Raw genomic sequence first — 12,642 nt, 5'->3', positions numbered from 1 at the left:
CGCATATAAGGGTCACCAAGGGAAACCAGGAGTGAAGGACACCGCTGCTAGTGCTATATACAACTTCAGGTGGTGTGACGTGGTGAGGATAGCGTGTCAGGGAAGGTTGGGGTTGGACGAGGAAAACAACGGGTGGATTGGGTTATTTACACTATGCACACTTCGCTCCTAGACTTTAACAGCTGCTACTGATTTAAGGAGGAGAGCTGACCCACCTCCCAACCCAGCCTGTAATGCGCGCCCGTACCTGCTTCAGCCACACTCCTCCCACGGGAGTGGGGCACGGGGGTTCGTGGGGACGTTGGCCTCCTGGCTCGCCTTCCTGCTCTTCAGTCGGGCTTCGTTCTCCGCTCTCGTCTCTCCGCTCGTTCCGCCATCTCCTTCTTCGTCCTCCTGGGTGTCGTCAAACGCCGACTCCTTCTCTTCCGGTCTTTTCACTAACCTGGCGAAGCCGACGTCACAAGTGGGCGTGTCCTCGTCGTCCACACACGCCCATTTAAAGGCGCCGTCCTCGCTAGTGTTCGCGTCGTCCGTGAGTGGCCGGACAAGCATTCACCCTGAGGGGAAGGATGTTGAACGACCCACCAATCTTCCTTTGGGGTCCACGTTTCCTCCCTCCGACCCTCCTCCTCGTTACAGTAATGTAAATAAATCACCACATATACATCAATTAAAATGGAAAACTTAATTGGTGAATACTTGAAAGGCCATGTCTTCTTTCCATAACCAAATTAGCTTGACCAGATTTTCATAATTCACAAACAAAATGTTTTTTTACTTGATGGAATAACTGTAACTTGATGTACAGTGAAATTCTACAGTAAAAATAGGTGGTCCATTTGGTAAGGTCAAAGGACAAGCTTATTGTCTTACTAGGTTCTTTTCCAGATACTTCATATTCGTATTTATGTAAATTGTGTAATTCTGCAAGGCGCAGCCACAACCCTACTTGATGTGGAATCTGGAGCATGGAGTCAGGCGGTTTTCCTTGGGAGAACCTGGCCTAGCAGTTCGGGTTTGACTGTTCCCACTGGGCGCAGGGTCAAGACTGATTTGCATATGGCTGGGTCCTAATTGGAATGGCATGGTGAGCAAAAAAACGATGGATTTAGGCCCAGAGCTCTGTACTGATGTGAATGTATGACATTGTTCCGCATTCTGTCCATCAATTGTTGTTTTTGCATTTGTCACCCAGAGTGGGAAGGGTATGCCCAGACGTGGGTCCGGTGCCCTCCATCCCACTGGAGTCAAGCTATCCTGACTGATGAGGGCTGAAATCCCGGAACCGGTCCTAGGATGCTTGTTCCCAGTCCAGGGAGGACCTGGCCTGGTAGTTCGAGCTGGACTGTTCCCATTGGGCGCAGGGTCAAGACTGATTTGCATATTGCTAGGTGCAAACTGGTGCTTTACTGGGGTGAATGTATGACATTGTTCTGCATTCTGTCCATCAATTGTTGTTTTTGCATTTGTCACCCCGAGTGGGACGGGTATGCCCAGACGTGGGTCCTGTGCTCTCCATGCCACTGGAGTCAAGCTATCCTGGCTGATGAGGGCTGAAAGCCCGAAACCGTCTTAGGGAGGACCTGACCTGGCAGTTCGGGCTGGACTGTTCCCATTGGGCGCAGGATCAAGACTGATTTGCATATGGCTGGGTCCAAACTGAAATGGCATGGTGAGAAAAACAACTATGGATTTAGGCCAAGATCTCTGTACTGGGGTGAATGTATGACACTGTTCTGCATTCTGTCCATCAATTGTTGTTTTTATGTATGAATATTCTACCATTAAAATTGGTTACAGGAGCTTGGGGAGGGTTCACTCCTGAGAATAGACTACATGATCTTTGTGGGGAATTTTTACAAACTCTAGAGCATGTTCTTTTTTTCTGCCTTTAATTGCATATTAATCGATATCACCTGCTGAAACCATTGTTCTTTACATATGCGGTTCGCTCAACAAAAGAAGCACTTGCAACTGTTATTAAATCCAGTAAAAGAAATCATGTGTTTTAAAATGTTTACCTTTTTAAAATGTTTTTTAGATATGTATAGATCATGTATGTGGCAATTTGTTTTTTTAAAAACAAATTTATTTGTCTACACGTACATAGAATGCATAGCTCCGATCCCCGGAGTTTGCTGCACCCAGTATTTTAGCAATAATAACATCGTCAGACTTTTACAGAACATACAAACACCCACCCACCCCCCCCCCCCATTTGCGCTGCTGCCATTACTGAATTGTAAAATAACAATGTCTAAAACAAGGACACGCCAAGTCCATCTGATCGCCACCTGAGCATAGCTAAAGGTCCATCTGTCAGATTGTCGGGAGGACAGCCCTCTCGGGTGGGAGGTCCAAGTCCAGCCCCCGGTAGTCGTCCCATCTCTTCCATATCTTAAAGTGCTTGCGGGGGCACCCCCTGGCCAGAAAGATGGGTTGCTCTAGCACCATGCAGAAGTCCATGCCGTTCTTCTAGGCGGCCAATGGCGGGGCCTGAGGGCGCCTTCCAAGCTTTAGCAATGTCTTGTTTTGCCAACGTCAGGCCAAGTAGCAACAGATGACGTTTATATCAATTGCCCCCTACCCCCTCCATGACATGCAGCAAGGCCAGTTTCAGGTCCCGGGGAAGCTCCCAAGCCAGCACCTCGGATAAACATCTAAAAACTCAATTTCAGAATCTGTGAACACCCCCATGTAGTGTGTAAAAGTGTGCCCACCTCTGACCCACACCTTAGACAGTCTGGGGAACCTATCATGCCCGCCCTCCATGAACGCTCCCTGGTGAAGTAGGTGCGATGCAGGTATTTAAATTGTATTAATCGTAGGCGGGTAGAAATTGCTGCCCCTTTAAGACTCGCTAAGGCCTCTACCCAGTCTTCTTCTTCTAAATCCCCCACGTCCCCCACCCACGCAGCCCTAAGTCTGTGCAAGTCGGAAGAACAATGACAAACCAGCGTCTGATATATACGGGAACGTTTTTTGTCCGGCAACTCCTCCATGAACAGCTTGGCTTCCAGCGGGCTAAATTCGGGAAGTTGCTCAAGGTCAGTCAGATATGGCATTAGTGCATGTCGAAATTGGAGTTACTTAAAAAACTGGGAGCGGGGCATCTCAAATAAGCATGAGCGAATTTTGCGGATCTCGCGTTCGCGAATTTTGCGGATTTGCGGATTCGCAATCCGCAAAATCCGCGAATTCCCGCGAATTTGCGGATTTTTTTTTTTGTGTTCGCCCGTGTTTCTGCCAGTTCGCGAGGGTTTTGTACACTTTCGCAAATTGCGAACTTACCTGTCGGGTCGCAAGTTTCGCGAACTTGTTGTTTCTACGTGTCCAGCCTGTTTGGGACACTCTTCTTCATCACTGCCACTCTCTGTCACCACTGCCACTCTCTGACTACTCATGCCACCCTCTGGCCCACCCATGCCACCCTCTGTTTCATCACCACACCCTCTGGTTGTCCAGTGTACATTATTTTCGGCAAAGCAAAGCACACCTTCCCTGCCTCAAGTGACCTGAATTAATTTGGGGCTGATTAGTGTGTCACAGAATATTTTTTTAGCTGGCACCTGCTTCCTTAGTGCGCCCTGATTAGTGATCTTTTGCACTTGCTAAGTGCTTTCATTGTTGCAAAATTAGTTACAACACCTGCCCTGCCCCAACTGACAATAATGAATTAGGGGCTGATTAATGGATTTTAACTTCCAGCCTGGCTCCTGCTTGTCTCCCTTAGCTGTAATTCAGGACCTTTGTGGCATATGTGTAACTATTCTGAGGTTCAGAGCAGGGTCACATAATAGTTTCAACTGGCAACTGAACTCTGGAGGGGCCCCTCAGGAAGCACTACAGGAAATGGCTACAAATGATGAGCCTGAACTTTTGAACCTGGTAAGTAGTTACTTTCAGTTTTGCTAAGATCGTATTTCTGCAATTTTGCACTTATTCGCGGGGCGCGAACTCACGCGAACTCACGCGAACAGTGCGAGCAGTGCGAGCAAAATCCGCTGCTCGCGGATTTGCGGATTTTGCGGGAGATTCGCGAATCTCGCGGATTGCGGATTTCCCGAAAATCCGCAAAATCCGCGAGCGGAACGGATTTTCCGCCCATGCCTAATCTCAAATTCGTCCTGTAGGTTTTGAAAGGACTTCAAGGAGCAGCCCGACATCACGTCCTCTATTGAGGAGATTCCTATCGCATCACACTCCCTGAAGCCCAGCAAAGCATCTAATTGGGGCAGGCGGCCATTGTGCCAAAGAGGGGTTTCTTGGGTGAGTACATTCCACCATCCCACTCTGCGCAGCGTTTGCCTCCAAACATAGAAGATCACCCGCGTGGCAGATGGAAGACTCCGCCGAAGCGGTACCGAGTATAACAATGTATGGATGGACGCCGAGCCCATAAAATGCCGCTCCACCGCGTAGGCTGGATCACTCCTGACCCCATACCACCAGTCGTTCCAAACCAACATGTGGGCCGCTTGATAATAAGAAAGTACGTCTGACGTGGCGAGCCCCCTGTGTAGGAAGATAAGAAGCATGTCCGTAATGCCACCCGTACCATCCCTCCCTCCCTCCCATAAAAACCCTCCCAATGCTGAGTTAACTTGTTGGAACCAGTGGGGCGGAATCAGATGTGGGTGGTTCTGTAACTGATACACCAGACGCGGGAGCGCAACCATTTTAACGATAGCTGACCTACCATAAATGGTCAATGGCATACGGGACCACGCCTTCATGTCATCGCGCGTACTATCCCATACCGGGTTGAGGTTCTGATCCCGGGAGGCAACCGCCTCCTCCGACAGATACACCCCCAGGTATTTCACCCCTCCCGACGCCAACTGCAGGCCCGACGCCCAAGTTCCAGCCCGCCACTGCCCACAGAGTATTCATAACGTTGATTTACCCGGGTTCATATAGACGCCAGAGGATTCGCCAAATATCTGCAAGATGCGCAGCAGCCGCGGCCCCGATCGGTCCAAGTCAGCGAGGAAAAACAAAACATCGTCCGCGTATACCGCTATTTTGTCCGGGAGACCCGGGGACCACCGAAAGCCCTTAAGCTGGGCGTCTATGCGCACCCATGCCGCCAGAGGTTCCATCGCGAGCGCGAATAAGTAGGGGGAGAGGGGGCAGCCCTGCCGCGTTCCCCGCCGAACCGAGAAGGACCTACAAACCGCACCCCCAACTCGCACTGTGGCCGTGAGGTCGGTGTATAACAACTGTATATAGGCCAGGAATCGCTGGGCCAAAATAAGGCGTCGCAACAGGGCAAACAAATACGTCCAACTTAGGGAATCAAAGGCACGGTCCATATCCGCCAAAAATAAAGCTGCCTGCTCACCCAAACGCCACCGGGCTGATATTGCTTCCTGGGCACGCCTAATGATATGTCGAGTCGCACTCCGGAGCATAAAGCCCGCCTTGTCCGGATGAACCAGGTCTGCAATGTGGGGCTTAAGCCTATTGGCCAGAGCCTTAGCAAGGACCTTAGCCTCCGTATTGAGCAGCCAGATTGGACGGTAGGACGCCTGGCACTCCGGGGGTCTACCCGACTTCAGAAAGACCACCACCTCGGCGTGTCTCCAATCCGGAGGGAGTACGCCACCTTCACGCGCCTTCTCAATTACCGGACGAAGGCGGGGACCCAACAGCACATGAAACCGCCTGAAAAATTTGCAAGGGAAGCCGTTAGGGCCCGGTGCCTTACCGGGATTCAGCTCACCCAGGGCTGTGCCCAATTCTTCGTCGGTGAGGGGCCTATCCAATAGGTCCCGCACCGAGACCAAGACCGACCGCGGGGGGAGATCGTCTATGAATCGCTGGACGACCTCGGCTGTTAAGCATTCCTGGGGTGCATACAGCCTCTCATAGTATGTAGCAAAGCTCTCCGCAATTGCCGGGGGCTCTAGTATGTATGTGGCAAATTTTATAAAAAGTTTCTCATTATAGGTCTGTATCTTATAAATAAAAATTGAAACGTGTAAATCTCTCTATATAGAGGCAGTGTTTGTGATGTAAAATCAATCCTACAATCATAAACACAATTTATTAACTTACTTGCCGTCCTAAACCTCTGCAAAGTCATGATATTCTTCAGGCATGAAGATGTGTGTTGTAAGAAGCACTCTCTTTAGGCACAACATTTTTCAGCAATGTGCAGCAGCAGTCGATAGAACTAGAGGATCAGAAGGGGGAAAAGGCTTCTCAACAATGGGCTCCACTTTTTTTAGCAGCCGATCTCAGGATATGAACTTACATTCTTAGTTTACCCAGAAATCAGAAGAACGTGATAGACATATGATGCACGAATGGGATTAGAGGCCCAATTATCAATAATCGCCTTTTAGAATATTTTCTGGGTCACAGACAAGAATGCTTCAAACTGGCACCAGGTGACTGGGTTCAACTGGCTTTATTTCCACAAGCTTTTATGTTGGGCTGCTACAAATCAGAAATAGTATTTGATTGTACAGTGTCTGGTGGGAGAATTACCTCCTGGCCTCCTACTTTGTCCTCTTTTTTACTGCTGTTTCTTCCATGCTGGTGAAGGTCTGAGCTGATGGACTCTCCAAGCAAAGTCACAGTCGCTCCTCTCAGAGCTCCTTTGGAGTCAGTGGGGCTGGAGAGGGTTAGAATTCTGGGAAGTGGGCTTAAGCACAGAGTTTCCAGCAGTTGGTGAGAATCTTTCCCCAGCTTATTTAGTCTTGGTTCCATTGACCATAACTTAAGATGCATTTTAAGAGAGTCTGTCCAGAGATCCCATGTCTCAATTCCTCTGACCTACAGCATATTCAGTCTCTGTATTAATTATCAAATAATGCCCTGTTGATTGAAAAAATGTCCCATTCATTTTTGTGCTCAATCTGTCTAAGAAACCTGGACTATTAGTGGTCCCCAAGAACAGGTAAGCTGTGCACCTCATATTGACGTTGTAAAATATCATGAAGTAAAAAGAACTAAAACGAATTTAAAGACAGATATTTGTAGCCACTTCAAATATATTCCCCCAGTCTAACAGGTTTTAATTCAAGCCCTACTAAACAGTGCATGTGCTGTCTGTTGCAAGGCATATTGTGGCTCACTTAGAAAAAGGTGGGGCTACGAGCCTGTCCATTGCTTTTCATTGGAAGGCTTTCCTTATCACTCTCATTTGCCTACTTCTTATTCTTGAACCAGCTTGTCAATCTTGTGTTTGTCCCTCCCATGGACCATTGCCTCTTCACAATCTTTTTGACCTGTTTGATCCACCACCGATATTCTGTGTTGCTTTCCCCTAAATCTTGTGCTGCTTTTGCTCCCACCCTCCCCCTGTTGCTACTGCATCCCCACTGTTTATTTCAAGTCCCCTCCCCTCCTGTGTTTCTCTCGGTCCCCCTCTCTACCCCTCTGTTGCTTCACCGTTCCCCGTCACATGTCACTTCGCCATTACCCTCACCACCTCCGTGTTGCTTCCTTTTCGCCCGCTTTAAAAACAATTTGCACATTTTATTTTATTTTTAGTTATCTATCCGATTTGGATCATTACCTAAAATGAAAAATCAACTGCGTCATTTTGTAGGCACGCACATGTGTGGTGCACCTACAAAATGACACAGGGGGCCTAGTCAAGGGCTTTTGTTTTTTAAGCCACGCTGCACAGCATTCTGGATACTGTACAGCATGGCTACAAACTATTTGCTGATCCAGTCGTTTACATGTGAGACCTATTAGGTTTGCTAATGCTTGCTTCTTTATTTATTTTATTTATTTCTTTATTTAGTGCGATTTTATATAGCGCGAACTTTACCCGAAGGTGTCAGAGCGTTTTACATAAGAACCAGTTGCAAAACATAAGGACTAAGGATTACATGCGTTACATAAAAGATACAAACAAACACAAATTTCAAATGTACAAGATGTAAAGTCACACAAGAACGAGATACAAACAGAAAGAAAAATTGCAAATGTACAAATAGTAAAGTCACTCAAGGAAGAGATACGAATGGATATACTCTAGAGCGTAAAAAGGGTCTACTGCATATACTAGTGATTAGAGTTATCTCTATATACATAGGGAAGGGTTGCGAATGGATATACTCTAAGAGTCACATAGGAATGGTAGAGAGTACAAAGGTCTACTGCATATACTAGTGATTAGAGTTATCTCTATATACAGAAAACCAGAGTTCCATTAAGTGGGGTCGGAGGGGGGATGCAGTCACAGCACCAAGGGAGGGTGGGAGGGATACACGGGTATGGAGAAAAGGCAAATCAGAAAAGGGAAGAAACATTTGAGGATCAAGGGGGGAAACGCGGGAAAAGTGTTGAAGGACGAGGGAATGGGCAAGATGGCGGGTCAGGTCCAGAGTAAAGCGGCCGAGTGCAGCAGCGAAATGGCGGCCAGGACAAAAGAAAAAGTAAAGAAGTCCAGGAGAGTTTGTGGCTACAGAATAGGTGTTTATGAGTGTGAAACACTTCTTCTTTTTAAATATGAAATTATTTCTATAACCATTTATAAATGTAATTCACAGCAGCGGGATTAGTAGCATGATCATGAGGTCTGTTATTACATAGGGCTTGATGCTGCCTTTTATTTGCAGTTTTCGATCATAACATAATTGTACTTCATGTATTAATCTCTGAAACGTAAAAAGCTGTGTGCCATGTGAAATCTGAAGCATTAAGCAAAGTGAATTGACCATGTACTATTTTCTTTTTCGTTTGCAGGAGGATGTCCCAACTTGGCTCCGGAACACCCACATTTACATGTGGCCTGAGAACATTAAGAAAATCTTGCTGAGGCTATTGAGGCAAGAGGAACTAATTGCCCCTCCCATTGGACCTTTGCCCAAACTCACACTCATGCCAATATGAGCAGCAGTCGAAAATAAATATTGTAGAACCTATGGGCAGGGTTAGGGAGATCTGCTTGAATGACGCTTTTATATTACCACCGGTGTAAATATGTAGGGCTTGATTTGATCTAATCCAGCATTAACTTATTAATATCTCCAGTCATCCAAGCAGTTAACCCATGCAAAAAGAATGCAGGGGCAACAGAACATATTTGGTGATTTATCGAAATGCTGTATTTGAGTACATTTTTTATCTCTCTGAAACCTTCTCCGTACCAGATTTTAGGGAAGACGACTGCACAACATTGGGACCTTAACAGAGTAGGAGTCATCTTTGTGAATACACCTGAAACCACCAGATAATAGTAAGATAGTTAGTAACTGGCCCATAACAGCTGTAAGCATGACAGTTATGTTATGTTATGTTAGAACAATTTATTATGCGCACAGCGACTCCAGCGAAGGAGCATCCCGGCGCAGAATCTAGGTACTGCTAGTGTACAGGGTGTGAATGTAGTCTTTTTAGGATTGGTTCCATGAGTGACCACTGTGAATTCCAGGACACCAGTCAAGCTGCATCATTCCTCAGCACCTGCAGTTCTTTTATATTCTTAACAACATTCCTTCATAAAGATCATAAAACTATTCAGATGTTATAAAAAATAAAAAGTAAATCACATTGTCTTGTGCCACACACTTATTAGATAACACTTCTTCCCTAGGTTTGCTTACTAAAAATTGTGGTCCTCATTTAGAGTTTTGAGGGAACCAAAGATCCACAAATTTCTGGTGGAAACTCCAAATATGAATCCTTTGGCTAAGTTTCCTCCACAATAATGTTCCTGTTGGAAGATTCCCAGTCCCCTCCATACTCTAATTAAGTCCCTATATCATTGAAAGATTTGGGAATAATTTATTTTTGTTAATTCATTCTTAAATTGAGTGTAGTGCTGTTGGAACATGGTCTTTCCATGCTATATATCCTCCAGAGGACCCGGAAATAATTGGGTGCTGTTGGCATGCATGCAGTAATCCACACCGGGCATTCTGAATGTCACAAAGAGGGTGAATATGAATAATGCTTAAGGTAGGTTTATGTCCAGTGTTACACAATTGATCCTGAACTGTAGGAAAAGGGACTGTATTGTAGGTTAATTTGTTGGGGCACCAGGACTGCTAGAGGTTACTGGAAATCAATTACAACAATTGAGGTAATTTACTGCGGATGCCCTGGTGCCGCAACACTTCCGCTGTCCTACTTGATGATCAGGTACTCCATTTAGCACTTGACTCTCATAAGGTAGTAAGGCTGAGGAACCAAGGCATACTCAAGAAGATGTTGTAGAGTTAGACAGTTGGAATAAATTATAGCAGGTACTGGTGGATAGTAAAGCTTATGTCCACGCAGCTCTTTACTTTAAAAACACAAAAAGCTTAATTAAACATAAGAGACATTAATATCAGGTGGAACTAAGAAAAATAATGAAAACCAGAAAGGACTACCACATTCTGGGCCAGAAACGTAATACCAAGTAGACTTAAAATCTACTATGCCCACTAGAAACCGAAATAACATTGAACCTGATGGTTCATTTTCATCTTTGGGGGATGTTTCAGGGATCCTTATATCTGCAGCTTCAGCACTAAAGCACAGTAGTTTGTTTCAAAGAGGCACTATGAAGACTGATTGGAATGGTTTTGGGGGTTATAAAGAGTGGTGATTTATTTTCAATTGGAGTTTCCGTGTTTGCTCTGAAGTGCGCCTGGTGATCCTGCTATGAAATAAATGCTCCTGCTACGAAGTCAATAAATTGCCCCAACAGTGAAATCCCCATCTACACTTGGCAAGTGAAAACAATAGTGCTGATTTAGAGTTTAGAGGAGAAGGGTCTGCAATGCAACAGTGACGGAGAACCCTCCCCACCAAACTGAAGCTCCACCCGCCTGATATACAGACGAGCGTACTTTAAGTATGTCCATATGGGAGACTACGACTCAAAGCTGACCTACTCCTCCAACGGCCCAAAAGAGTAAGAGCTGCTGGAGGTTTTTGCCATTGGACCTCCAGCCCGATTTAGAGTGGGCGGTCAAATGGCCAGATTTTACTCTTACTGGCATGAAAAACATGGCTGTAAGGGAGAGTAAAAACTTTTAAATGACACCCACACCATGAGAGCATACTCCCGTTGTGTGGGGGTCATTAGTTTTTGTTTCTTAAAAAATTAAGTCCCAATCTAGTCATTGGTACATGACGACAGCCGAGAAGTCAAAGTCAGGATTTCCCCAACCTCAGAGGATGACTTTTGAAGTAGGTGCAGACATCTTACAAGGAGGCTTGGTATGAACTTTGCTCACCTTTCCTGATGTCTGGGGGCAATGAGGTCTCTCCTGGTCCTAGATCTTGTTGTGTTTTATTAGGCATCAATGGGGAAGCTGCCATGGGTGAAAGTGTGGATCCTGGTCAGTCGTGCTTGGTCATGCTATTGGCAACTGTTTCTCTCACTGAAGTGGACCTGGCTTTAGAGTGTAGATGAATTGTGAATTGCCGTCAAATGTCTCACACAGTCAGATAGGTTTGCTACTCTTCACAGCTTAGCAGCGGTGCACTTCCTCAATATTTCTTCTGCCCAGTTTGAGAGAGAGTAGCAGTCAGCAGAGGTTATAAAGGATCTTTCAACACCGCTGTGTAGAACCTCCTTGGCAATCACGAGGAAACACTTAAGGCTTGTCCCCAGACTGATTATGCATCCACTACTACCAGCACATACACACACACACATATATCCTGGGTAGAGGGGGCAGTAGTCATTCCCTCAGAGCGGGGCGACATTTGGTTGCCCTCTCAACATTAGAGCCCATTTCTGATGTAAATCGGTCAACCCTCAGTGGGCTTGTATATTTGTCAAACGTAATGAAGGAAAACATTTACATTTGATGTCTAGAAAATGTATAAATGTAATGTGTCACAGTTTCACAAAGCCATGCAGAATCCCAAAACATAGCAATAATGCACTTTACCCCATGGCCACCAACCCAGAGGGAAAAATATGATCCAATGAATGAAAAATTACTTAATTTGAGAAACCTTTTTCTCGAAGGGTGTATTTAAAGCCTACAGAGTAAAAACACACGTAACTGGGGGTGTTGCCATGGGAGGTTACAAAATAAGACAAGGCGGTACTAAGGAGAGACTTCTAAGCCTATTGACCAATGAACAGCTACAGTTTACAGTGGACAATGACACAAGCCAATGAAAAATATGGGTGGAGAAAGGGCAGAGCTTCAAGTCCCTACCTGAATACAGCATGCCTCGCAGAGCAGCGCATGCACTATTTAGGCTCAACCTAAAAAGGTTCTCTTTACCAAGTGCTGCATTGCTAACAACCATTATCACTAGGTATTCCAGAATCATCCTGGTTCGATTATGACGGCTTAGGTTTTGAGGCCTATTGTGACATCACTTACTTGTGGCCTCTTTAAGTTCTGTGAATATTTTCGTAATCTCATCAATATGGATGCCTCCTTAGCCATTACTTTGAATTAATAAGGCGTCTTTTGTATATTTTTACAAAGGGTTTGTCACCTGCAAAAAAGAATGTCCTCCATATCCCGTTAATGTTTGATAGTTTCATTTTAGGATCTTGAGGCTGTTTGAACACATGCTCCTTTTGTAGAAAGGTATAACCTGATTTGATCAAGCGGTGTAATCACATTTAAGGCAATTGTAATGTAAGACTGAATCCTTTCTGTAAGGAATAATCAATTGGAGCAGATAAACATAGGCTTTTTAAGCCCCTGTTATGTT

The 12,642-nt window shown here is 45.6% G+C and overlaps 1 protein-coding gene across 1 annotated transcript in view; it reads left to right on the top strand.

Moving 5' to 3' along the window:
• LOC147708676 (E3 ubiquitin ligase TRAF3IP2-like) overlaps positions 1 to 9,516 on the top strand; it is a 264,726-nt gene extending 255,210 nt beyond the window's left edge. The window contains exons 9-10 of the mRNA XM_086927333.1: positions 8,710 to 9,251; positions 9,318 to 9,516. Coding sequence (XP_086783459.1) covers positions 8,710 to 8,856 — 147 coding nt within the window. The 3' untranslated portion in view covers positions 8,857 to 9,251; positions 9,318 to 9,516. The remainder of the gene's footprint in view (positions 1 to 8,709; positions 9,252 to 9,317) is intronic.
• Positions 9,517 to 12,642: the final 3,126 nt, after the last annotated feature.

Source organism: Lissotriton vulgaris, chromosome 6 (assembly GCF_964263255.1).
Source record: "Lissotriton vulgaris chromosome 6, aLisVul1.2, whole genome shotgun sequence".
In the NCBI taxonomy this organism is placed as follows: domain Eukaryota; kingdom Metazoa; phylum Chordata; class Amphibia; order Caudata; family Salamandridae; genus Lissotriton; species Lissotriton vulgaris.
This window is presented reverse-complemented; position numbering and strand designations above follow the sequence as displayed.